Source organism: Muntiacus reevesi, chromosome 1, assembly GCF_963930625.1.
Source record: "Muntiacus reevesi chromosome 1, mMunRee1.1, whole genome shotgun sequence".
Taxonomy (NCBI): domain Eukaryota; kingdom Metazoa; phylum Chordata; class Mammalia; order Artiodactyla; family Cervidae; genus Muntiacus; species Muntiacus reevesi.
In genome coordinates this window covers 172,014,810-172,041,700 of record NC_089249.1, presented here as the reverse complement: position 1 = coordinate 172,041,700, position 26,891 = coordinate 172,014,810, and the positions used below count along the sequence as shown (strand labels likewise).

The 26,891-nt window shown below is 45.0% G+C and overlaps 1 protein-coding gene across 1 annotated transcript in view; it reads right to left on the bottom strand.

Moving 5' to 3' along the window:
• TRPM8 (transient receptor potential cation channel subfamily M member 8) overlaps positions 1-26,561 on the bottom strand; it is an 87,088-nt gene extending 60,527 nt beyond the window's left edge. The window contains exons 1-8 of the mRNA XM_065930643.1: positions 26,445-26,561; positions 23,268-23,341; positions 18,044-18,200; positions 15,642-15,819; positions 10,395-10,567; positions 9,377-9,551; positions 7,761-7,828; positions 5,897-6,094 (exon numbers count right to left, since the gene is read on the bottom strand). Of these exons, the coding sequence (XP_065786715.1) occupies positions 5,897-6,094; positions 7,761-7,828; positions 9,377-9,551; positions 10,395-10,567; positions 15,642-15,819; positions 18,044-18,200; positions 23,268-23,341; positions 26,445-26,561 (1,140 nt within the window). The remainder of the gene's footprint in view (positions 1-5,896; positions 6,095-7,760; positions 7,829-9,376; positions 9,552-10,394; positions 10,568-15,641; positions 15,820-18,043; positions 18,201-23,267; positions 23,342-26,444) is intronic.
• Between the last annotated feature and the right edge of the window lie 330 nt (positions 26,562-26,891).

The following is a 26,891-nucleotide window of genomic DNA, read 5'->3' as shown; positions in this document are numbered from 1 at the left end:
ACGAGTAGGACAGGGCTGTCTGCTGTCACTCTGTTTGTTTAACCTATACGCTGAGCACATCATGAGAAATGCCGGACTGGATGAGTTACAAGCTGGAATCAAGAAAGGCGGGAGAAACATCAACAACTTCAGATATGCAGATGATAGCACTCCAATAGCAGAAAGCAAAGAGAAACTGAAAAGCCTCTTGGTGAGGGTGAAGGAAGGGAGTGAAAGAGCCGGCTTAAGATTAAATATTTAAAAATCTAAGATGATGACATCTGGCCCCATTACTGCATGGCAAACAGAAGGGGAAAATGCAGAAGTAGTGACATATTTCCTCTTCCTGGGCTCCAAACTCACTGAGGACAGTGACTGCAACCGTGAAATCAGAATGGCTTCTTGGCAGGAAAGCGATGACAAACTTAGAAAAGCAGAGACATCACTCTGCTGACAAAGGTCCAGAGTCAAGGCTATGGTCTTCCCAGTGGTCATGCATGGTTGTAAGAGCTGGACCACAAAGAAGGCAGAACGCCAAAGAATTAATGCCTTCAAATCGTGTTGCTGGGGCAGACCCTTGAGAGCTCCTCGGACAGCAAGGGGATCAAAGCAATTGATCTTAAGGGAGATCAACCCTGAATATTCACTGGAAGGACTGATGCTGAAGCTGAAGCTCCAGTATTTTGGCCATCTGATTCGAAGAGATGACTCACTGGAAAAGTCCCCGATGCTAGGAAAGATCGAGGGCAGAAGGAGAAGAAGGCATCAGAGGATGAGATGACTGGACAGCAACACTGATGCAATAAACATGAACTTGGGCAAACTCCAGAAGATGGTGAAGGACAGAGAGGTCTGGCGTGCTGCAGTCCATGGGGTCACAAAGAGTCAGCCACGACTGGGCGACTGAACAGCAACGATAATAAGTACATATATTTACATATGCATTTATATAATTGACTCACTTGGCTGTATACCTGATAGAACACAGTATTATAACTTGAGTTCAATTTTTCAAAAAGAAAAAGGAGAGCCCTTGAATACTGACTTTAGGAAATGACCTTAAGGTTGCAGTTTCCTGGGAAAGGTGGTATCCAAGGGCTTCGTTCAAAAGGCATCTGAGGGTGATGAGGAAATAGATGAAAACTGCAGGAAAGTACAGACCACAGTGAGTTTGACGGAGAGGGAGAGGGGCTGACGGCAGGAAGGGAAGGGTCCTCTCACCACCTGCTGTAAAGTTCATGCAAAGGAAAGGGGTCTGGCCAGAAATGACAGGTGAGGATGGGTCCAGGTCCCAAGATTCTGGGGCCAACTGGGGGTGGGCAGCACAGAAGGGCCGAGAAAACTTTTCCTTCGGAATGAAAAGGAAGAAGGAGAAGATGAGCATGGATACAGAGCAAATGGATGGAACCCAGAGACTGCAGGGGCGCCCACCCATACTCTGCCCCCCTAGAATCCTGACCCCCAACTGCAGTCTGTGTGACCTCAACTGAAACATACTCAGATCACACCTCACCCTGCCTCAAACCCCTCGGTGACTTCCTGACGCACCTAAGCAAGACCAAAACTCTAGACAGCGGTCAAGGACCCCCTGGCCAGGCCCCTCCTAAGTCCCAGTCTCCACCCAAAAGCATCCACCCTCATCACCATCTTTCAGTCCCTTGGGGAGCTGGGCTTACCTCGAGTCTCAGGAGCTGTGCCCCAAACAAGCCCAGCCCTCACCCTTGACCCTCACCCATCACTCAGATCTCAGTTCCCACGTCACCTCCTCTGAGAAGCCCTCCGCTGAAAGGCCTCCCACACCAGGCCAGGCTCCCTTGGCTCAAGCCCAGTGCATCCACGCTACTAACTTTCTTCAAAACTCCCTTTTCTGGAAAAAAAAAAAAAAAAAAACTCCCTTTTCTGGTGTGAAATTAAACACTGCATTGTACTGTAATCATGCCACAGGAATTTTTTTTCCCCCATTTTCTGTTTTCTCTCTGAGGACAAGCACTCTTTGTTGAATACCCTTCTTTCTGAAATGTCTGTTCCAGGATCAGGCATCAGTATGCGCTCAATAAATAACTATGAATAAATGCAAGTGTTGGAAATGAATGATACCGGGTTGGCTGGCAGGCTGGGAGACCCTGAAGGGTCAAGTTCTTGAGCAGGTGGGAGTAGGCAGAATGGAGAACTATGAGAACCCTGGTAGGGGAGCAGGACCTGGTCCCAGGGGGCAAGTATATGGGGTCTCTTGAGGAGGATGAGAAACTGTGAGGCCAGGCTTAGGGGATGCTTGTCCACATGACCAGTGAGGCCACCCACAATTACCCAGAGAGGCTGCTCAACGAATATTTGACTGAATGTATACATTCATTCATTAATAATTCCACTCTCGAGCTTTGTCTTTTGGGAAATCTCTACCAACTGCCAAACCCCATATACGTTCATAATTAAAATGCCAGGCTAATTTTTATTATGGATGTATGTCTTCTGATTGACATGATTATAATTATGATAAATCATTAGCATATGAATATGAATTAGATATGCACCCCAGAAAGGGCAATACAATCACAGAAAGTGAAATGTGTCTGACATTTAGTCTGCTTCACGTGACTTTCTGTAGCAGTTTCCTTAAAGCAGAAAATCAAAACCCTTCATAAAGGGACTTCCCTGGTGGTCCAGTGGTTAAGACTTCACCTTCCAATGCAAGGGGTGCAGTCAATCCCTGGTTGGGTAGCTAAGATCCACATACCTCGCAGCCAAAACACCAAAATGTAAAGCAGAAACAATATTATAACAAATTCAATAAAGACTTTTTTAAAAAAATGGCCCACATCAAAAAAAAAAAAAAAAAAAACTTTAAAAAAAAGTCCTTCATAAAGGGTATGGGGACCCGTACAGTGGCATGGCCCTTTGGACATGAGCTTGTCTGGACTCTACAATCAATGTGCACAAGGAACAAGAGGAAAGTCAGTGGGATGGACCCAGGCCATCTTTGACGGGTGAGTTAAGAGTTGTCTATTCCTCTGTCTGCGAGCATCCTTGAACTGACCACTGAATTTCTTCCATCCATCACAGGAAACTACCTTGAGGACATTGCTCAACACAAAAAGTCTCAGGTCTGTATCTATGCTTTGGGGTTGCTCCCTTGACATGTTTGGAATGACTCAAACTGTTTAGGTCTGAATATATTGGGAACCGGAAATAACCACTGTGGGTTATATGTATTTCTCTCACCCACATATTTTCACCCAGAGGGCACTCTATTCAAATCAGGCTCCTGGGTATTCAGGGTGTTTGTGTGTGTGCATGTTCAGCCATGTCCAGCTCTTTGCGACCCCATGAACTGTGGCCCGCCAGGCTCCTCTGTCCATGGGATTCTCCAGGCAAGAATACTGGAGTGAGCTGCCATTTCCTTCTCCACAGTATCTTCCCAACCCAGGGATCGAATCCATGTTTCCTGCCTCTCCTACACTGGCAGGCAGATTCTTCACCACTAACTACCTCGACTGGCTCGGGGTTGGGGAGTGACATAAGCAACTCCCGACTTTGGCCTTGCCCAGACGGCCCCTTCCTGCTTCTTCGTTGGGATCTGCTCCTTGCAGGGTGTGAGAGATCCAGCGTCAGTTGTCACCACAAGTGTCATCTGACAGCGGGCCGGCAATCCTCCAAGGCTGCCTCTGTCTGGGTGGGTTCATCTGTCTCATTCTGGGGCTCAGCATAAGGAAGCCCGTGGTGGCTGCACCCCTAAGCCACATCTTTCAACCTGGCCTGCATCATCAATGAAGCTGATACCACTCTATTCATCCCAACCAGACTTGAACAAGATACAAGCAAATCCCAGCAAGAACTTTCACAGAAAACCACCAACTTTACCCTTTGTAGAAAAATCTGCAAAACGCAGCACCTGAAGTAGGAACATCACATGAGCGTTTGTTGGACAGGGCATCATTCAGCACCAACAGAGACTCTCAGGTGTGGGAAGAAGATGCAGCTGCATCTTCTAATTCTGAGTCTTAGTAGTGAAGCTTAATCCAGAAAGGACTTGTGTCCTGGTCACTTTGATTCTGTCGTACCTTCCCTGGATCATCACCTAACTGCCCAGTCATGTGAAATTAAATAAAGCCAAGAGGGTCTCGCTGTTTGTTAATTTAATATTGAGTACCTGGCAGCCTAGATGGTAGGCTTGATTTTTCCCATTATTTACAAGAATTTGATTTGTTCATGCTTGCTTTAAATAATGACAAAGACCAATACACAGTACTCTATATAAAATAAACAAGGGTTTACTGTTTAGCACAGGGAACTATATTCAGTATCTTGTAATAATCAGTAATGAAAAAGAATCTGCAAAAGAAAGTTACATATATGGGGGCTTCCCAGATGACCCTAGTGGTAAAGGACCTGTCTGCCAGTGCAGGAGGTATTAGAGACACAGGTTTGATCCCTGGGTCAGGTAGATCCCCTGGAGGAGGGCATGGCAACCCACTCCAGTATTCTTGACTGGAGAATCCCATGGATAGAAGAGCCTAGCGGGCTATGCTCCATAGGGTTGAAAAGACTAGGACAAAACTAAAGCGACTCAACATACATGCACATACATATATTTTTGTATATATTTATAAATATTTATCTCTGAGCTTCCCCTGTGGCTCAGTGGTAAAGAATCTGCCTGCCAATGTAGGAGATGAGGGTTTGATCCCTGTGTTGAGAAGATCCCCTGAAGAAGGGAATGGCAACCCACTCCAGTATTCTTGCTTGGAAAATCCCATGGACAGAGGAGCTTAGTTGGCTACAGTTCATGAGGTCACAAAACAGCCAGACATGATTGAGCAAATGGGCACAGCATAGATAGATAGATAGATAGATAGATAGATAGATAGATAGATAGAGATATGAATCACTTTGCTGTATATCTGAAATGAACACAATATTGTAAATCAACTATGCTTCGATAAAAGAAAAAACACAATGACAAATGCTACCATGAGCAAGATTGTCTTCACTACTCCGAGATTTCAGTTTGCCAAATTTGACACTTCGACGTTCTTCCACAATGAAATGCTGCTGAAATACCAAGCTAATTAAAGAACTTATGAAAACTATTTATACTAAATTCAACCTTTCACTCTAATGATGAAATGGGTTCCATGATTAAAATAACTCTTGCTGTCTACATCCTGTTATTTCCTTTATGGAAAACTTTCCAAGTGGCAGCACAGGCTCCTAAGAATACCCAAACACTGAAGGCCATTTTCAAATGAGCTGATGGGAACGTCCCCACTCCTATCAATGTGAACTCTATCACAAACTGAACAGTCAACAAGATGAAAGGCATTTCAACTCAACCCAGTCATGATTCAGAAAGAAAGGGGAGAAAGCAGAGCACTATGTTAAGATACTTTACAGGCTTAGCAATAAGAAGCCGGAGATATTTCAATCAGTACACATTTCTTACATGATCCGATAGGAAAGATGAGAGATTATGAATGAATCACAGGCCAGTTAACTTAGAAAGGCAATCTTTCTGTTGTAACAGCTTCTCCACTAGATACAGATTCGATTTAGAATCTGCATTTCTAAAACATCATCACAGGGATTTCACCCCCCACCCCCCACCCCCCAACCCCTCACCCCCCACTGCTGGTACAAGACGCAGAAGCGCAGTGCTTATTGGCAGGGTATGAAAGAAGGAGCATCAGCTTTGAAACCAGGCGGACTGGAGTTTAAGCCCCATCTGCTACACCTTATGAGGTACGTTGACTAGGCAAGTCACTTAATGTATGGGAGCTTCAGTTTCCAAGAAAAAACCTGCTTGGGCTGGAGTGCAGTTTCAAAGCCACTGAGAAAGTAAAAAGACCCAGAGCTGCTAGTGGAGGCTGGCAGAGAAGACGCCCGCCCCTCCCGTCCCGTGGACTTGCCCCCCACCACTCACCCATCGGATCCAGCTCTCGGTCTCCTCCTCAGGCAGCCGGGACACCGTGCGGGGCAGGAAGCGCACCAGCTTCTCCTTGATGATGGATGAGGTCAGGACATCCTCCACCTCCACCAGGCTCGCGATCACATCGGCAATCTGCCCCGAGCCTTCCACCACCACGCAGGGGATTTTACTTTTGACGGAGGTATTGATGGCCTGCAAGAAGGGAGCTAAGAGTCGACCAGAGGATCAACAGAACCCAGCCCAGGACCGAGGCTCTAATCAAGGTGGTGAACAAATCACATGGACACAACTCTGCACTGTATCCTTTTGTGGGGGCAGGGGAGGTTCATTTTCAATCAGAAGCAAAGCAAATAGTTGCAACCGCTTTAAGAATCAGAAATGCAAGCCAGTTGTCTTAAGTCCTGTGTTAGTATCAAATTCCATAGTAAGGACACGTGTGACTGGCAAGTTTCCCACAAATAAGTGCTTCAAAATATCCCTCTATACAAAACTGATCATTCCAAATATTGACATCATAGATTCGAATGACAACTCTTAAGATGGTACTCAACATTTTCACTGATGGTTTATATGACAGAGGTGAATAATATGCATAGTTTGAAGGTATGAAAATACCTTCCCAGAAGCTGGCACACTTCTTTTACTCACATATTTCCCTCCTCAAATAATTTTCTTTTCTCCTTTTATGAAAAGAAAAGAAAAATATATTTGCTTTCTGGATAGACAGCTACCACATTTTTATTTCCTTGATAAAAACCACAGAGACCAGCATAAGGGAATCAGGTATGAAGAATTTTAATCGCTAGACAAGAAGACAAAGTGATGTACACGTGAGCACAGAAGACACTCGATGCCCGCTCCTTTAGCCAGGAGTGCTGTCTCCCTTAGAGAAGACATTGCCCATAGAGTGTGGAGCCTTCATCAGATCAGGCTGGGATCCATCTTCACCTCCCCACCTGTGCCAAAGGTGGGTGCTGGGGCCGTGCTGGGGCGGGAGGGGGTGATAGGAGAGTGAGCTGAAAGATGAAGAGCTCGATGGGCAGTCTCTCCTCCCTCTCTCCTCTTTCCTCTCTCCTGTAGCATCTGTGGGGTGCGAACTGGCTGAACAGACTTTGAGGGAAATGCCACAGAAATGCAATACTCTAGACTTGCAGAACCTCACTGGAAACCTTAATTCTAAATCTAAAATCTGAGTGACAATAAATGTAACCATCTTCAATTACTTTTTCTCCATCTCTCTTCCTCTGTAATGTGACTGCCTCTTCAGGCATTTCCATACTGACTATTTCACGCTGCAAAAAAAATCTCTAATTTTTCTCTGAAAAGTCTTTCCCTGAAAAATCTTTATTTAATAATGTTTTCAACAGTAGGTCTCATAGAAGGTACTTAACAAATACCTGCTGATGAAGGAATAAACAAACGTATCATTGTTACAGAAAATAATAAACAAAGAGAAGCGTTAGATTATGATTCCAACTAACTCTGCCAGAAATGTCGTGTAATTCTCGGTGTGTGTGATCACAGGGTGGCCATGGTTTTCCAACATACGCGTTGGTTACCATCCCTGAGTCTTGTGAGCTCATGTCAAGCCCTCCTGTGTGGCTGGTTGATGGCCAGACCCAGCAGCAAGTACACAGACTATTCGTATTGCTACAAAGTCTCTTCCTAAACCTTCTCAGCTGAGGAAACAACACAAGTCTGTTAGGGCAACACACTGTGTGATTGGGAAAATGCCACTTACTTGCTGCAGAAAAGAAAGCAATCAGATTATCTTAGGTGAGCCCCCCAAACCCTGAAAATACAGACTGGTTGAGCAAACCTGTGAACTGATCTTCTAGAAAACTAAACCAAGACTCACTTTCAAAGTCTCTTTCCCACCTCCTTGGGCAAAACACACAATGGGGATCTTGCCACCATAGTTGGAATCTGTAAAATATAAAACATAAAATATATTTTGGGCTCATCAGAAATAGTCACCTACCTCAAGGGAACTTCTGCCCCTTGAGCCCAGAGTAGGGGTGCTGGCTGCAGACCTAATGAACATGACAATCAGTTGATTACAATGGATCATCTCTGGGCTCCAAACCACGATATGGGTCACACTGCAATTTTTTACTAATATTTAAAGTGCCAAAGTCTGTGAATGATTGACTTTTGCTAATAAATATTTTGGACTGCAAGGAGATCAAACCAGTCAATACTAAAGGAAATCAGTCCTGAACATTCATTGGAAGGACTGACGCTAAAGCTGAAGCACCAATACTTTGGCAACCTGATGTGAAGAACCAACTCATTGGAAAAGACCCTGATGCTAGGAAAGATTGAAGGCAGGAGAAGGTGACAACAGAGGACGATATGGTTGGATGGCATCACCAACTCGATGGACATGAGTTTGAGCAGGTTCTGGGAGTTGGTGATGGACAGGGAAGCCGGGAGTGCTGCAGTCCATGGGGTTGCAAAGGGTCGGACACAAACGAGCAACTGAACCAAACTGAACTGAATATATATTAAGCCAGGTTCAAATTTATCCTAACAATAATTACACTTCCACTCACTTGCATAATCTATGCTTCCTCAAGTGTGTGAAAAATTTGCATAACTATGTGTTTTCTCCAGAGAGATGACTGTATATAAATGTCTTCCGCCACAGACTTCCCATTGAGAAAAGAAAAGATCGAGATTATCTCCAACAAGTCTCAGTGATGGAGACTGTCACTAGATCATGAGGCAATCTGGTTCCACAACAGGACACATCTCACCACCAACATCTCAGCAGTAGGAAGACAGTATTTATCACTTTCCATAGCAAATAAAGGCTTTCACTCAATGGTTGCATTCTTCCCCTGAAACCAATGTTTTAGGTGGTTTTGGTTGGCTCAGTGGTAAAGAGTAGGAGACACGAGTTCAATCCTTGGGTCAGGAAAATCACTTAGAGAAGGAAATGGCAACTCACTCCAGTATTCTTGCCTGGAAAATTCCACGGGCAGAGGAGCCTGGCATTCTACAGTCCATGGGGTCACAAAAGAGTTGGACGGGACTTAGTGACTAACAACAATGGTATAGAGAAATAGCCAATATTCAAAGTAAATCATCTAACTGCTAAGCTAGTGGGGTTTTTTTTTATCACTTCTACTCTAGCAAATCCCATTGCTTCATCAGAGAAATTTGCTACTGTGAATTTTACCAGGTCTTAAATGTTGTCAAGCAGAATGGACAGCAGGTCTGTTTATTGCCAAACCAGAGTGGGACAAGGCAGCATTCATCAATGTTCCAGCACATTGGAGGGTACCTATCATATGGGCAGAAGTATTTCTAGTATATTAAAGAAGAGATACAATGGCTCTTCTTTGGTAGTAGAGCATCTAATAGGATGGGTTTACCAGGCTTCACTCGACAATTGGGAGCTACTATTGATGCTGCCGCTGCTACTTTTGTCCATATGTTTTTCTAACATCCCATCTCATAAACACTGACCTTGAATTGTGCGCTCGGAGATGTACTTCTCCAGCTGATTCCGGAGCTTGGCCTCCACGGTGGGGTGCCCATGGCAGCCGTTGTCCACGAGCAGCAGGTGGGTATGGTTGTTGTCCAGGATGTACAGAGGATCTCTCTTGAAGTCATCCATAATGTACTGAGCTGAAAAATATCCCTGAAAAGCACACAGAAACTTGTCTTTGGGACTTGCTTGTTGGCTAAAATGCCTGATGACATCTTTATAGGTTCACGGAAGGCTGATTCTTTGGGTTCAACTATACTGATGCTTCTTTCCAGATTCCTAAGTGCAGAAGGGTCTTAGAGATCTTATAGTTCAGGCCATCATTTTAAATATGAGTAAATGAAGGTTCAAAATAGTTGGATCATGTGCTTATTGTCACATAAATGACCAGTGGCAGTGTAAGAACCAGATTCTTAATCCAGTTCTTGTTCCATCGCCCTGTGCTCTTTTGTATAAATTCATTGAAACTGATAGCATTCAGGAAAGTGTGTGTGTGTGTGTGTGTGTGTGTGTGTGTCCAGACATATGTGTGTGTGTGTTCAGACATATATATTTGTGTGTGCGTAGATATGGTAAAGGTAGATATTGATATACACATATTTGTCTAGAATCCATCATATATCAAGACCTATGCCAGGGTCTAGGGATTAGAAAATGAATAAAATGGAGTCTTAGCTCTTGAGGAGCACACAGTTTCAGGATCATGAAAAGAGGCAATTAAATAGATTCTTTGTCCTAAGACTTAGTATCAGAGAATAAAAAACTAAAGATCTGACTCTAACAGGACTTGCTGGGAACAAATTTTCATGAACAAAACACATCCATCGGTAACTCCTTCACAGAACTCCTTTGATTATGTCATCCTTGTTTTTAATTCCTGAGGTTCCAAAGGAACCTTGTAAGGCCAACTTCCTATGAGTTGATGGGATCCCAGAGCCCCATGCCAGGGTCACTGTCCCCGGTGACCCCGCAGACCTCCTCATGTCCTGCCCATACCTCCACATCACAATTCCTGATGAGGGTGTCCCTGTTGGAGACCATGCCCCAAGCGGCGATGCCAATGGCCACGATATTCTCCTCTGAATTCCTGCTGATGGTGTTATCTCTCACCACCTCCCCAATGAATTTCATCAGCCCATAGTGGGTGCCTCCAGTGAGAATCCAGGCACCTGCCAACAAGAGAGGAGAACAGAGGCTCTGAATAAGTTTTTCATCCTGTGCTCGATTCCTAAAGAAGCCCCACCCATGAGCACCAGGACCCAGCATCACTGGCCACACTTTGGACTACGTTCAACCTACAGCATGGACCTAGGAAAGAGAAGAGGATGTCTGAGTGTCTAAGAGATGCTACTTAAACAGATACAGATTCTAGACCCCACTCTAGACTCACAACATCAGACTCTCTGGGAGGCGGGGCCAAGGAATCTGTCCCTTTAACCACCTCTCAGGTAAATCTTTTCATGGCTAATAAGCACCTGCCCTTAGCCATTGAGCAATTTAAGCAATGTCATCATGGAAAGTGGAGCACTCTGCTCTCACGCCTCTCACCCCCATGGATCTGAAGTGATCTTCCCAGCAGGCCTCTGGTGCCCACGATTTAACTTTGGGCTTCTCCAGTGGCTCAGATGGTAAAGAATCCGCCTGCATTGTGGGAGACCTGGGTTTGATCCCTGGGTCAGGAAGATCCCCTGGAGAAGAGAATGGCAACCGACTCCAGTATTCTTGCCTGGAGAATCCCATGGACAGAGGAGCCTAGTGGGCTACAGTCCATGGGGTCTTCTAGCATGACCCTGGTGCCTACGACTTAACTTTTAAATCCCACAAGCTTGCACACTGGTGTTTCAAGGTTTTTATTTGATGATCTGTGCAAGGCCAAGAGTTTTTCACAGTTTTGTTTTCAAAACTGTAGTAAACAAAATACCTAAAAAATATGATTTCACATAATAATAGAATCTAAAGTTGAAAATGTGCCTCGTCCGGAGTGCCACCCCGGCTTGGCCACCAGTCTCCCTGAATTCTGAGGAGTCCCGAGGCAGCCCCCTTCCCCAACTGTTAGAAAGCCCTTTTGTTCATTTTTGTCTCCAGTCTCCATTTTGTTACTGCCTTCCCGACAGGGAGCTACTTTAGTCATCTCCCACATAAAAGACCTTCCAATATTTTACGGTAAATGTGATGTAGCCCCTAGAACATTCAGATCCCATTCCTTTGGCCAGTTCTCACAAGATGTGAATTCCAGACCCCCTGACACCCAGTCTCCTTCCTGCAGACAGATTTCAGTTGTCAATTCCCCTTTCAAATGAGGCAACAGGAGACGAAGCTGCTCTCCACGTGGCTGACCCGGAGTACAAGACAACAATGAACCCCCAGCTCTGGCCATTCACTTCATCTAAGAGGAATCCCAGCCTGGGGACTTTTGTCTGCTTTCTTCTATTTATTCCCAGTACCTAAAACAATTTCTGACAAATGGCAGGCATTTAAGAAGTATTTGCTGAAGGAATGCATTATGCCCAGTTCAGATTTAGTGGTTAGGAAGTCAGCTGCTGGGTTTCATAACAAAGTATCTACTGTGGTCCCATCTGGCTGATCAAGAAATTAAGAATAAAAAAGGGGAGAAACCACAGTTTCTTTCTGATTTTAAGGAAAAGCATATCTAGAATAATACATGCTACCTTAGTTCTGTCAACTAATATTCTTAGTAAAGATGTTTTCAAAGGGCTTCCCTGGTGGTCCAGTGGTTAACTCTCCAAGTTTCCACGGCAGGGGGAAAGGGTTCAATCCCTGGTCAGGCGGGGAACTAAGATCTGCATGCCATGCAGCATGGCCAATAAATAAATAAATATAAAAATTGATGCCAAAAAAATCCATGATGAACAAAAAATTTTAAGTTTTTAAAATCTTAGCATTAGATAAACTAATAATAAACATTATTATTTAAAACATATAAAATAAAATATATATTATATAATATATATATTATGTATTTTTTATATATTAAATGAAATACATATATAAAATAAAATATATATATATTAAAAACATATAAAATAAAATAAGCATTCAGTTCAGTTCAGCTCAGTCGCTCAGTCGTGTCCAACTTTTTGCAACCCCATGAACTGCAGCACGCCATCACCAACTCCCAGAGTTTACCCAAACCCATGTACAATGAGTGATGCCATCCAACCATCTCATCCTCTGTCATCCCCTTCTCCTGCCCTCAATCTTTCCCAGTATCAGGGTCTTTTCAAATGAGTCAGCTCTTCCCATCAGGTGGTCAAAATATTGGAGTTTCAGCTTCAACATCAGTCCTTCCAATGAGCATTCAGGACTGATTTCCTTTAGGATGGACTGGTTGGATCTCCTTGCTGTCCAAGGGACTCTCAAGAGTCTTCTCCAACACCACAGTTCAAAAGCATCAATTCTTCTGCACTCAGCTTTGTTTATAGTTCAACTCTCACATCCATATATGACTACTGGAAAAACCATAGCCTTGACTAGACGGACCTTTGTTGGCAAAGTAATGTCTCTGATTTTTAATATGCTTTCTAGGTTGGTCATAACTTTCCTTCCAAGGAGTAAGCGTCTTTTAATTTCACGGCTGCAATCACCATCTGCAGTGATCTTAGAGCTCAAAAAAATAAAGTCAGCCACTGTTTCCACTGTTTCCCCATCTATTTGCCATGAAGTGATGGGACCAGATGCCATGATCTTAGTTTTCTGAATGTTGAGCTTTAAGCCAACTTTTTCACTCTCCTCTTTCACTTTCATCAAGAGGTTTTTTCGTTCTTCTTCACTTTCTGCCATAAGGGTGGTATCATCTGCATATCTGAGGTTATTGATATTTCTCCCGGCAATCTTGATTCCAGCTTGTGCTTCCTCCAGCCCAGCGTTTCTCATGATGTACTCCGCATATAAGTTAAATAAGCAGGGTGACAATATACAGCCTTGACGTACTCCTTTTCCTATTTGCAACCAGTCTGTTGTTCCATGTCCAGTTCTAACTGTTGCTTCTTGACCTGCATGCAGGTTTCTCAAGAGGCAGATCAGGTGGTCTGATAGTCCCATCTCTTTCAGAATTTTCCACAGTTTGTTATGATCCACACAGTCAAAGGCTTTGGCATAGTCAATAAAGCAGAAATAGATGTTTTTCTGGAACTCTCTTGCTTTTTCAATGATCCAGCGGATGTTGGCAATTTGATCTCTGGTTCCTCTGCCTTTTCTAAAACCAGCTTGAACATCTGGAAGTTCACAGTTCACATATTGCTGAAGCCTGGCTTGGAGAATTTTGAGCATTACTTTACTAGTGTGTGCAGTAGTTTGAACATTCTTTGGGATTGCCTTTCTTTGAGATTGGAATGAAAACTGACCTTTTCCAGTCCTGTGGCCACTGCTGAGTTTTCCAAATTTGCTGGCATATTGAGTGCAGCACTTTCACAGCGTCATCTTTCAGGTTTGAAATAGCTCAACTGGAATTCCATCACCTCCACTAGCTTTGTTCATGTGATGCTTCCTAAGGCCCACTTGACTTCACATTCCAGGATGTCTGGCTCTAGGTGAGTGATCACACCATCGTGATTATCTGGGTCATGAAGATCGTTTTTGTACAGTTCTTCTGTGTATTCTTGCCACCTCTTCTTAATATCTTCTGCTTCTGTTAGGTCCCTACCATTTCTGCCCTTTATTAAGCCCATCTTTGCATGAAATGTTCCCTTGGTAGCTCTAATTTTCTTGAAGGGGTGTCTAGTCCTTCCCATTCTATTATTTCCCTCTATTTCTTTGCACTGATCACTAAAGAAGGCTTTCTTATCTCTCCTTGCTGTTGTTTGGAACTCTTCATTCAAATGGGTATATCTTTCCTTTTCTCCTTTGTTTTTTGCTTCTCTTCTTTTCACAGCTATTTGTAAGGCCTCCTCAGACAGCCATTTTGCTTTTTTGCATTTCTTTTTTAAAAAATAAATATTAGACTTTGATAAACAGAATTAAATCTCGAGGAAATATTAGTCAAGCTCAAATGAAAGGGATACTGCAAAAAAAAAAAAAAAAAAGTTGCCTACAGTCTTCAAAAATGTCCTGAAAGGCCAGGAAAAAACCTAAAGAACAGTTCCAGAGGAAAAAAAGATTTTCAGTTTTATATGATATGAAAAAGTAAATGAATTAGAATCCAGGTAGAGGAAAAAGAAACTTCTTTTTTTGCTCTGAAGGAGATTGTTGGGATAATTAGCAAAATTAAAACATGAACCTTTTGTTAGATAACTGTATTGGTCAATGTGAACTTCCTTAAGTTTGAGTTATACTAGTTACATAAGAAAACAGCTGTGTTCTTCAGAGACATGTGCTAACATGTGTGCTTAAGGGCTAAAGGTCATGATACCTAAAATTTACTCTCACAGAATTTTTTTTTTTTTTTTGGCTCTTGCACCCCACAGCTTGAGGGATGTTAATGCCCCGACTAGAGATTGAACCTGTGCCCTCTACAGTGGAAATTCAGAGTCCTAACCGCTGTATGAGACGGTTAGAGCAACTGAGCAGCTGAACAACAAGGATAACCACTGGACTACCAGGGAAATCCCTCAAACGATTTTTAAAATCATAAGACGTGAATATTTATGGAGAGAGATAAGACAAACACGAGGAATTGTTAACTAGTGAATTTAAGTGAAGGTGTATAGATATTCACTGGATTATTCTTTCAACTCTTCTGTAGGTTTAAACTTATCGTAAGAAAAAATAAGCAAAATATTTCAAATAACAAAGCCACAGCTATGTGTTTTGATCCCCATCAGACACTCACCCGGTGCTCACAACCTGCCAGGTACGGTCACTTTTTTCAAAGCATATTATTGGTCCCCAAATGAAAGAGCAAACATTAAACTTTCTTTTTTGATTGGCCAGAATACTCTGAGTATTTTATGTAAAAACGACTAAATGAAAACGTCAGGTTAAGAGAAACATGCAACTAACCACATGCAATTTCCTGATCTCTGAATAAGGAAATCCCCTCTCCCCCACCCCACTCCACCCCACCCCGCCCCCCGGAGTTCCGGATCTGTTTCCTCATTAAAGGATCTTGTTTCTAATTAAGATCGGGATTAATCATACAGCTCTAGAGTATCTGCAGTCTTGCGCATGAATGGCAGAGGACAATTTCGTCCAGTCTCTGAAGACGCGGCGCAGCCTGGACAGACAACCCCGCGGGCGCCACGTCCGGGCCCGGGACGGTCCCCGCGACCCCCGGGGACCGCGCACCTTTCGACTGCGCGATGTAGATCAGGCGGCTGAAGATCTTGCGCATGCGCGGCTTCAGGGCGAAGTTCTTGGCGCCGCCGGTCACAGAAATGACCAGGTTGGGCGTTTTCAGGTGCCAGTGCTGGGTCAGCAGCTCGTACAGCGTCTCCGCGTCCGTGTCGCAGGACAGCCGGATATACTGTGGGGAAGGGCAGGAGCGTCAGGGTCCGCAGGCGTTCTACTGATGGCGGGGGCGCGACCCCGTCTACCTGTTCCTTTGGGACGGGAGCGCAGGGCAGGGGAGGAAGGTCCCCTTGGGGCAGTGGAAGGGGACGTGGGTGCCCCTGCAGGGACACCCAAGCCAGCTAGAGAGCTGGAGACTTCATCCTAAAGGCAGTGGGGCACCCGTCAGGTGTTCTAAGCAGAGTAGAAGCCAGAGGGGATTTACATTTTAGGGAGCCCTCCAGCAGGAGTGCTGACTACAGACTGTGAGCCAAGACAGGTGGGGAGGCAAGACAGTGGTGGCCCATCCGGGACAGAGGCCTTGGGAAGAGACAGAGTGGACAGAGGAGAATTTAAGGAAACTGTTAATAATGGCCAACTGAAAACGGGCACCTGCCATCTGCCTCTGAAAGGGAAAATATTAGTCGCTCAGTCGTGTCCAACTCTTTGTGACCCCATGGACTATAGGCCACCAGGCTCCTCTGTTCTTGGAATTCTCCAGTCAAGAATATTGGAGTGGGTTGCCATTCCCTTCTCCAGAGGATCTTCCCAACCCAGGGATCAAACCCAGGTCTCCTGCATTGCAGGCAGATTCTTTACTCTGAGCCACCAGGGAAGCCATAAAGGGTGGTATGTCGCACCAGGGAGGTCAGTAGGTGGCAGGGGGAGAGGAAGAAGAAAGGCTTCCCTGATCGGGAATCAAACCCAGACCGCGGCGGTGAGAACACCGAATCCCAACCACCAGGGAGCTGCCTTTACAAGGATGCAATCAATCACTGTAGTCACTGACCTTTGACACATCCTGAAATGAGTTCAGGGTGGAGATCAAGAATGAAACTCTCTGTGTTCTGGGGAAAACCCACAGAACAGGGCTTCAGATAGTTATTTTCAGGATATTATATGAGCCCAAATTCTTGCATCTTCTCATATCTACAAAAGCACTAAAATCATTCATGGAGACACTGCTCCTCGTGACTAGCAGCAAGCGTCTACCAAAATGGGTGTTTGACTGCACGTACCCCCTTCACTAAAATCATATGTAACACTGACCTTGCCCCCCTACCTCTTTGGAGCAGCTTCTCGGAGCTATCTGAGATGCTGTCTCCTTGGCTATAGTCCTCATTTGCCCCCAATAAAAAATAACTCACAACTCTCACATTATCCTTTTTGTTTCCATTCGACACAATCCATTAAACAGCTTTGTAAAGTGCTGTGTAAGAGCCTGCCGTGTGGGTGTGCAAAGGAAAATATCACCTTATTCAAGGCCATGTTTACTCTCAAGAATGTCATATGCCAAACTAAACCAGACCACTCATAAATGCATTTGTCAGGCATTTTGTAGCAGCGAGGGTCAACGAGGATATCACATGAGCCTGCTCTGTGCCTGGAGAAAGGATACTGGGTGACAAGCCAGCCATCCCTGTGGAGCTCCATGCTGGGGTCACAGGCCAATATTTCCAGAATGAGCCAAGCTCCATGACAACCATTGTCAAAGGCCATCTTGTTTGTCAAGAGCAATCCTGTCCCTAACCAGCCAGCTCCCATCTCTATATTCAGTAACACATGCACCATAGAGAATCAATAACTTAACGCCAACCCTTCCCTTAGGAATTTTCTTTGTCCTGAGTCTATAAAAATTGGCTGTAAGTCCACAAAAGCATCAGCTCTCCCTTGAAAACACCTCAGGATCGGCCTGCCGTTCTAATAGCATCTCCTGCTCTCTCCTCCCTCTGGCGGTCATCTCTCCCTGGTCTGTCAGAAAGCCGGCCTAGTGTCTTAGCAGCACCTCTCACTATCTCTGTCCTTTGTTCTCAATGAATCCTCTCTTCTGAAATACTCTGTGTCTGGAAATTCTTCCCCAGCCCACGCCTGGACGTCCATAACATTTGGTGGCCCATATGGGAACTGAACCCGCAACCTTGGTGTTACCAGCACCTTACAGATAGAACTCCTCTTTCTGCTTTTCCCGCTACTCACTACTGCCTTAGCAAGTTCACCTGTGGAGTGTTGCCATGGCACATAATCTAATCACAGCTTCTGATTTTTTTTACAATCTTTTTCTGCAGTCGTGTTTGGGTTGACAAGCCATCTCTTCTGCTTTCATACATACTATCAGACAATTTGAAGTAACTCAAGGTACTTCAGAAACCTACCGTGTTAGCGTAGGGATCAGCTAGCTCAAGTAGAAAGCCATTGCTTACCTTGCCTTTCTTCCCCTGAGCCTCAAACTGAATATCTCCAAAAGCATCGGTGGGAAATTCCTTTGTATGTTTCTTGTAATTCCATTTCTCATTTTGGTTGATCTGGGTGCCTTCTATGTGTTGGTTCTGGGCGTAGCCACACTTGCACACATTTTCCCTGAGTAGGAGGGTATTGACAGGAGGGAACAGATTTCATTAAATCTACTTAAATGTTTCATCACGTTTCTTAGACTACACATGATTAGCTTAAATCAACACAAAAAGAGATTTTAGCATCACATCTAATTTCCAGACTGTTTTCATCATCTCGGTTGTTTAAAAACTATCTTGATGCTTTATCCCTGTGACATGGAAGATTCAGGCAATACACTGCACTTGCATCTGCACTGAGGAAGAAGAAAGCAGGAATGCAGGGAGGCATGGGAATAAAAAACAACAGAGAAGACTTCTTGAGCCTTCACATGCTCTGGCCATAGCCCTAACTATGCTAGACTCCCAGTCACTTCTCTCTCAGGTTCTGCGGGGCACTTCTGTTTCTTTAAAGTAAATTTCTTCATTTAGGCTAAAATAACTCGAGGTCCTTGTAACTAAAAGTCTTAATTATTAACACTGTGTATGTGTGTGTGTGTTTAGGTGTGTTCAGTCGCTCAGTAACATCCAACTCTTGCAACCCCATGGACTGAAGCCCACCAGGCTCCTCTGTCCATGGGATTTCCCAGGCAACAATACTGGAGTGGGTTGCCATTTCCTGCTCCTGGGGATCTTCCCAACCCAGGGATCAAGCCCATGTCCCCTGCACTGCAGGTGGATTCTTTACCACTGAGCCACCAGGGAAGCCCGGATCTTAATTACTTTAGGGTATAGAAATTATCTGTATTGATATCAAAACATTTAATATTTTCTAGAGTTGTAAAAATTGAGCTAGAACCCAGAATCCAAAATCACTCCTCCACCAGTAACCTTGCCTCTTTTTTTTTTTTTTTTTTTTGAAACAGTTCTCTTGGGCATCACTCAGTTTGGCCAAAGTGGGGGGGGGGGGGAGTCAACTGGAATTTATTACAATTGTTTTAGTCTTTTCTCCGACGAAGTCGGCGAGGCACTTCCTGAGCTGAGGCTGCTCCGGTGGTGTCAGGATCGTCCCCACTATCGTGGTTCAAGTTGGCTTCCTCCCGTCTTTCTTTAGCTGTTTCTGTCCCGCTATCCTTTGGGGTCCTTCCACACCCACCCAAGTTCATTGCAGGATTGGGGAGGGAAGTTCCTGTCCCAACTGTCTTTGTTACAACTGAAGAGTGACTCTCGAATCCTTTTCCTTTCCAAGAGTTGGGGTGTGTTTTGGGTGACCTCGAATGAGAAGCTTGTCTGGCTCCATCTTGATGATTGAGTTGGTAGCCCTGTAAGTACCAATGTACATGAATTGGTCTACAAGTGGAGAGGAGGTGGGAAGAATGCCAGAAAGGCATTAGGAGCACAGATACTTGGAGGAGGCATAGAAGTGACAGAGAAGGGGGATGAAGAGGATTAGGGGATAGTCAGGATGCTAGTTCTGCCCCTTGGGACAAGTCTGAATCCTACGGAACTACACTGTTAATATAGTAGCTGCTAGCCATGTGTGGCTATTATTTAATTTAATTTGAAAATTCAGCTCCTTGATTGCACTAGCCAATTTCAAATGCTCACATGGGATGATGCAGATAAAGAATATCTCCATTATAGTAGAAAGTTCCATCACACATTAGAGCAAAAGCAAAGTTCTTCCTGTCTCTACCTAGAACCCAGGATGGCTGAGGCAGTGAGGACTACAGAGAACAAACCCGGATCCAGGGACATACAGCCTCAGGAGGGCCAGGAGGCAACCCCTAAGTTGGGCAGCAGTGTCAGAGGGTACCCTCAGCAACAGGGGCCATAGTCAGGCATCACTCTCCAGTGACCACACAAGAAACAGACATCCGAAAGGGGTTAAAGAAGAAAAACATGAGTGGTCTGGGCTTAGCACTTATGGGACAACTCTGGGGAGATTTGGAGTAGTTTACGTCAGCTGGTGTGCTAAGCAGCAGCAAAATTACACTATCACTGTTACTAGTCACTTCCTTTGAGTCCTTTGTCCGATGAGTAATTTAGATTACACAGAGCATCCCCAGTGCTGATAGACAGATGAAAATAATAAATATGAGAAGTTAAAAAGCTTATGGAGTCTTGACTCTGGTCTACAACCTTGGGTCTCCTCTGAGATTGGCACTGGGAGACCCCGAGGTGTTCCTGTCCTCAGCTGGCGTTGTGGAGGGTGAGGTCTACTCACAGCAAGTCCCTTCGTTTGGGGTCAGACCTGAGCTGCAATCAGACACCATCAGGTGGGTAGTTGTAGATTTCCCTATCCTCCATCCACTTCTGCTGCAACTAGTAGAAACACCCTGAGTTTCCTTTGAGGACCCCTCCTTCCCACACCAGATCCATATGGACACAACATCCAGTCAGTCAGTTCAGTCACTCAGTCGTGTCTGACTCTTTGCGACCCCAAGGACTGCAACACACCAGGCTTCCCTGTCCATCACCAACTCCCAGAGTTTACTCAAGCTCATGTCCATTGAATCAGTGACGCCATCCAACCATCTCATCTTCTGTTGTCCCCTTCTCCTCCCACCTTCAATCTTTCCCAGCATCGGGGTCTTTATCCAATGAGTCAGTTCTTCACATCAGCTGGCCAGAGTATTGGAGTGTCAGCTTCAACATCAGTCCTTCCAATGACCCAAGACTGGCCAACTACATATTTCATCACCTTCCCAAGGATTAGAGTGGGTCCATGGCCCATGCCAGGCCAATAAGAGCCATGAACTCCAAGATCAAGGGTCCAGGACTTTGGGTAGAACTGCTAGGAACGAGGCCCTCTTTCCCCTCACTGGTAAGCTGAACTGGTATCAGCCAGAGTTGTGGTGTCCATTTTGCCATTACAAAGGAGAAGCCTTCCCACCCAGAGAAGGACAGACCCACAGATAAAAAGAGGCGGGGTCTTGGTGACACTAAGCCCTGGATCTGGCTGTGCTTTCCAGACACAAGTTCCCATTACAGCCACCACTCATTTAAGCCAATTAGATTGGATATCTGCAAATGACAAGGTACTGATGAATACAGTCAGCCCAAGGCAGGGAAGTTCTTAGAAGGGGAAGGAGCTGGGCCTGAAAAGAACGTACACATGGTCGCTTCCATGTCCTAGCTATTATAAATAGTGCTGATCCAGAGGGGTGGTCTGGGGGCAGGGGAGGGAGGCTCAAGAGGAGGTGATACATGTATAATTATGGTGATTTGCATTGTTGTATGACCGAAACCATCACATTGTAAAGCGATTTTCTCCCAATTAAAAAATAAAAAAAGGATGCCCAAAGAAGAATCAGAAAACTGGGTTCAATCCTTCATTTCTCTCCTTAGCAATATGAAAGTGAAAGTGTTAGTCTGCTGCCTGGCAGGCAGGTTCACCCCTGAGCCCCCAGGGAAGCTCACGGTTTATCACAGGATATGGAATGTAGTTCCCCGTGCTATACAGTAGGACTTTGTTGTTTATCCTTTCTATATATAATGGTCTAGCTATTCATTGATTGTTTAGTTGCTGCCATAGTTTGTGTTTAAACACTGACTCTCTGTTGACCAGAGGCAGTTAGAGCAAGATCAGGAGTGTTAAAATCAGCCTTAGATCCAACCTTGGCTTGGCTGCCTGTTCACTGCATGAACTTAAACTAATTATTATCTTATTAATTATTATTAATTAATCTTATTAATTATTATCTGAATTCTCTTATCCTAGAAACACAGCAAAGTATACATTCTGAGTTGTAGTAAGGATTCAGTGGGATGTTTCATGAAATTCCTACCCTAGAAAGTTCTCAGTCAATGTGCTTTCTTTCTTTGTATAAATTAGAAAATGAACATCAGAAAAAATAAGAGATTTCTATTTTGTCATTGGTATAAACTTAGTCATTATGAAGCATTGTGACAGAGTATAAACTCTGTGAGTCAGCTATCTATCCCCCACATTTCCCTGAAAGATTTTGTGTTAATTTGTTTGACTGGTAGAAAATACCATTTGGATTCATTCATTCATTCAACAAATATTTATTGAGCATTGACTGTATCAGGGAACTTTACATACTTGATCACGAATTCTACAACTGCCCTGCAAGGTAGCTTTCATCATTTGACTGACAAGTCAAGTGAGACCTGGAAAGACTCAGTGCTTTACCCAGGGTCACATTGCTGGGCTTCCCTTGTGACTCAGATGATTAAGAACTGGCCTGCAATGCAGGAGATACAGGTTCAATCCCTGGGTCGGGGAGATCCCCAGGAGAAGGAAATGGCAACTCACTCCAGTATTCTTGCCTGGAAAATCCCACGGACAGAGGAGCCTAGCCGGCTACAGTCCATGGGGTCGCAAAAGAGTTAGACATGACTTAGAGACTAAACAACAGCAATAAATGATAAACCATAATGGAAAAGAATATTTTAAAAAAGAATATATATGGGTGTATAACTGGATCACTTTGCTATACAGCAGAAAAGAATGCAGCATTATAAATCGACTATACTCCAATTTATAGAATTAATAGCTAGACTGTCTCCTATCACCAGTAGGCAAACGAGAGGGAGCAGAGAGGAACATATAAGAGAAAGGGAGGACTAAAATCTCTTCATTAGAGCCCAGGGCACCTTCCGTGGGAAACATCATCAGTCAGTCCACTTATCACTGGCCCGTTAGGTAACATTCACCGAGGATCCCCCTGGGGTTGCTCCCCAAGGCTTTTGTGACTCAGCCTGGATGTTCCAAAAAATGGGAGACTCAGCATAGATGAACACCCAGTCAAACAAGAGAAGCCACAGTCAACAGCCAGACAGAGGAGCCGGTCAGATTGCCATGTGTGCGCATGCCTGCCGTTGCCTGCCAACAGCTATGAAATAACAAGGTTCATCGCCACGGCCACCCGGGGGGGCTCCCAGGCTCACGGGAACACCAAGAGAGTGACAGCTTGTCTTGGAACCTTCACCCACTCCTGCCAAAGCTTAAAATATGAAATGATACCTCTCTAGGGACAAGCTGCTTGCCAAATTCTTCCTGCTCGCACACCATTTCTGAGAACTGCAAGATGCAAATAACCTGAATAATGAACTAGTCTGCTGTCATGGTTGTTAATAATTTATCTTTGAACATACCAGCAAAATCGGAGGCAAAAGAGGTACTTACGTGGCCTTGGAATCTTTGGTAAAGAAGACACACTCCCGTTTCTTAAAATTTGCTTCAATGAAATTCACCAAGTCCTTTGGAGAGAGAACATGGGAACAGCACATCACTAATTTGCTCTTAACCCCTGCTGCTCTTCAGGAGTGAACTAAACTTATTTCAAAGGGTTTAAGGATTCACTGCAGATCAGTAGCACCCAGCATCCCGTCACGCCTTTAGAGTACACAGACCTTTAAAAAAGAGGCATATGTTTAAATTTTTATAACTAAATGTAAATTTTTCTAACAGTTACTTGGCATGATCTTGTAACAAATGTCACACACACAAAGTATGTTTTTTCAACTCTAAGGCAACATGGGGAAAATAAGGATCTGTTGGTAGCTTAGCATAAATAATGTATTACTGCAGATTCCCATTCCTCTAATGCTTGCTTTTCCAAAGATGATAAAGTGCAAATGCTCTTTTCAGACTTGCATTTGTCCCCCCACGGGCAGGTGGTCAGGCATATCCAGGACCTAATTCTGACACGTGATGGAAAACTTCCCTTTAGGTGACAGAAGCAAACCAATAGGCAAAGGTTGAAAACTACTTTGAAAATACATATACTCCTCAGAGTGGGAAAAGATATTTGCAACATGTATTGATCACCACAGGCTTGGTAAATAGAATATATAAAAGATGATGAGACACCAAGAATAAGACAGACAATGTCAGGAGAAAATGGCAGGAGACGTGAACATGCATTAAATAAAAAAGGATACAGAAGCCATAAATGTGTGAGGAGCTCAGCCTCCTCGGGAATGAGGCAAACGTGAAGGGAAACCACAATGACGTCCCATGACACACACCAGGCTGGAAAAATTAAGAGAGCACTGGATCCAAAGGCCTGGGAAGGGCCCGGCAGGGGGCCTCAGACCCACTGTGGGTGGTGAGCGAATTGGCACAGCTCTGGGAAACTGGCCACCGCAGTCCCCTCGAAATAGTCCCTGTGTCCTGGGAATGCCCTGCACGCTCAGATGCCTGGCACAGGGCTGGCCAGGGGAGCTTCAGGGGACTGTTGTGTCCCGTGGAGGTGGGGCTGGCAGTCCAAACCCACTTCCGTCAGGTCACTGGGCACCCACAGTTCTCAGACAGTGTCCTGTGCATTTTCCTCCTGTCTTTGCACCAAAGCCAAGCCTGACTCCTCATCCCCCACAGCGAGGCCACCACAAAAAGGCAGGGGACAGTCCCTGTCCTGGGAAAAGGTCCACCGTGCCTTCAGCAGCCTCCCCCAGCCATCTGGTGCCCACTACTGTACGTTCTGAGACATCAGAGAATGGGAACCACATGCCCCCTTTACCTGGCCCTTTAAATGATATTTTGCCATAAATCCTGTGTCTTAACCCTAATTCCCATTAGGGAGAGGTGTTCCCCTTCACCCAGCAGCCTCAACCCAGAGAACCTTCTCCAGGGACCACCTCACACATCTAGGAAGGTTCAGAATGGCCCTGCTCTTAATAGCAAAATCAGAAACCCAAATGTTCATCCCCCTTAGGCTGGACAAAGGAGCGCGTGAAGAAGCCCAGTCCAGCAGGGTGGAATCAACAGCCACTACACCTGGCCACTCAGAGGAACCAAAAACACAAGTCAGCTAGCAAGAAACCGAATCCACAAAGGAGTAGTGATTGTGGGATTCCACAAATGTCATAACAGACAAAACGAAACCATCCATGTTTGCGCACATATAGTCAAACCATAAGCTTATGAATAAAAGCAAGGAATGGGGAACACAAAATTCAGGACAGCGTGGAGGGCTTTGACACGGGGGGCACACGGGAGTCTCCTGAAAAGTGCTGGTGATGGGTGCAAGAGTGTTAGTTGTATTGTTTTTACTTAGGCTGGGAATTTATGTTTGCAGGTTCTTTTCTACCAATATTGAGAATAAAAATGTAGAAAGCAAACATAAATCTTATATCCTCTGAATGAAAAAGTTGTGAAGCCCTGTGATGTCCTTTCATCCTCATCATTTTTTCCAGCTCTTCACTAGTTTTAAGTCTACTTCACACAGATAAAGAGAGGAGCCTTCTGCCCACTCACCCCTCCCCGCCCCAAGTCCAAAGCAGCAACTCCGTGTGCAGGGACACAGAACGGCGAGAGGTGAGACAGGCACCAAGGAGAAGGGCTAGAAGCTACAGCCAGAACAAATGCAGATGCAGAACGAGCCACCAGCCACGGAATTAAATAAAGGACTTCAAAACTCACTTCTAAGGTGAACCCACAGGGCTGGAAGCAAGAACACCAAGCATTAAATCATAAAAACAAATATTCATAGTATGGTATTTCACTACAATGTGTAAAATATGTAAAATAGATACCATATATAAAATAACCAGTGGGAATTTGTTGTGTGACTCAGGGAGCTCAAACTGGTGCTCTGTGACAACCTAGAGGGGGAGGATCAGGTGGGAGGTGGGAGGGAAGTTCAAGAGGGCGAGAACATGTGTCTATCTATGGCTGATTCATGCTAATGTATGACAGAAACCAACACAATATTGTAAAACAATTATTGTTCAGTTAAAACTAAATATTTTTTAAAGTGCAGTATTTAAAATGTTATATAAGTCAGCTAATGGGTGTGCTCTTGAATGAATAAATAACAAGTCCTATTGTATAGTGCAGAGAGCTATATGCAATATCCCGTAATAAACCACAATGAAAAAGAATATGAAGAAGAAGATGCATATATGTGTGTGTGTGTGTTAAGTGAATCACTCTGCCGTCCAGCAAAAATTAACACATTGTCAATCAACTACACTTCAATAAAACCTATTTTTTAAAGGCCCAAAACAAATGCATTCTTTAACAACGCAAGGTTACAGTTACAATCTTTAAAACAGGAATGCTTGACAAACAACACAGAAAAGAAAACACAGACATGAATGAGATGAGACAAGATCTTCTTAAAGGAGTGAAGTGAAAGTCACTCAGTTGCGTCCAACTCTTTGCGATCCCATGGACAAGCCCATGGAATTCTCCAGGCCAGAATACTGGAGTGGGTAGCCTTTCCCTTCTCCAGGGGATCTTTCCAACCCAGGGATCGAACCCAGGTCTCCCGCACTGCAGGCGGACTCTTCATCAGAAAGGAGGAGTACGTCCCCAAGGACCCGTAACCGCGTGTTGGAGGGGGCGCGGCTGACTCACGCTCTCCGCGTAGGACACGTCGGTGCTCCGGGACGTGCTGGAGTACAGGGTCCGCGTGCTGTCGGGCGTGCCGTTCCTTCTGTTCCTCATGCTGAGCCGTGCGCCCTGGAACGACATCTCTCCTGTGGACGAAGGGGAGGGGGGAAGATGGGGTCACCAACGCGGACAGGCTTCGCTGAAGGCTTTACCGCAGTGCCCTCCCCGAGCCCTCCCCTCTCGCCGGCTGCTGCCCCAGAGCCCCGTCCCTGCCCGCGCCCACCCCGGCCCCCCTCACGGGGTAGTTGTCCCCCGGCCTCTGCCCGCCTCACTTCATCTCTCCTCCGGGACCCAGCCTGAGTTCAGTCCCTCCCCAGGCTTTCCCTGGCCCCTCCCGCCTGGGCGGGGCCCCTCCGGGAGCGCCCTCTTGCCTGGGGGGTGGGATCCAGCATCCCTGACCACCACACAAGC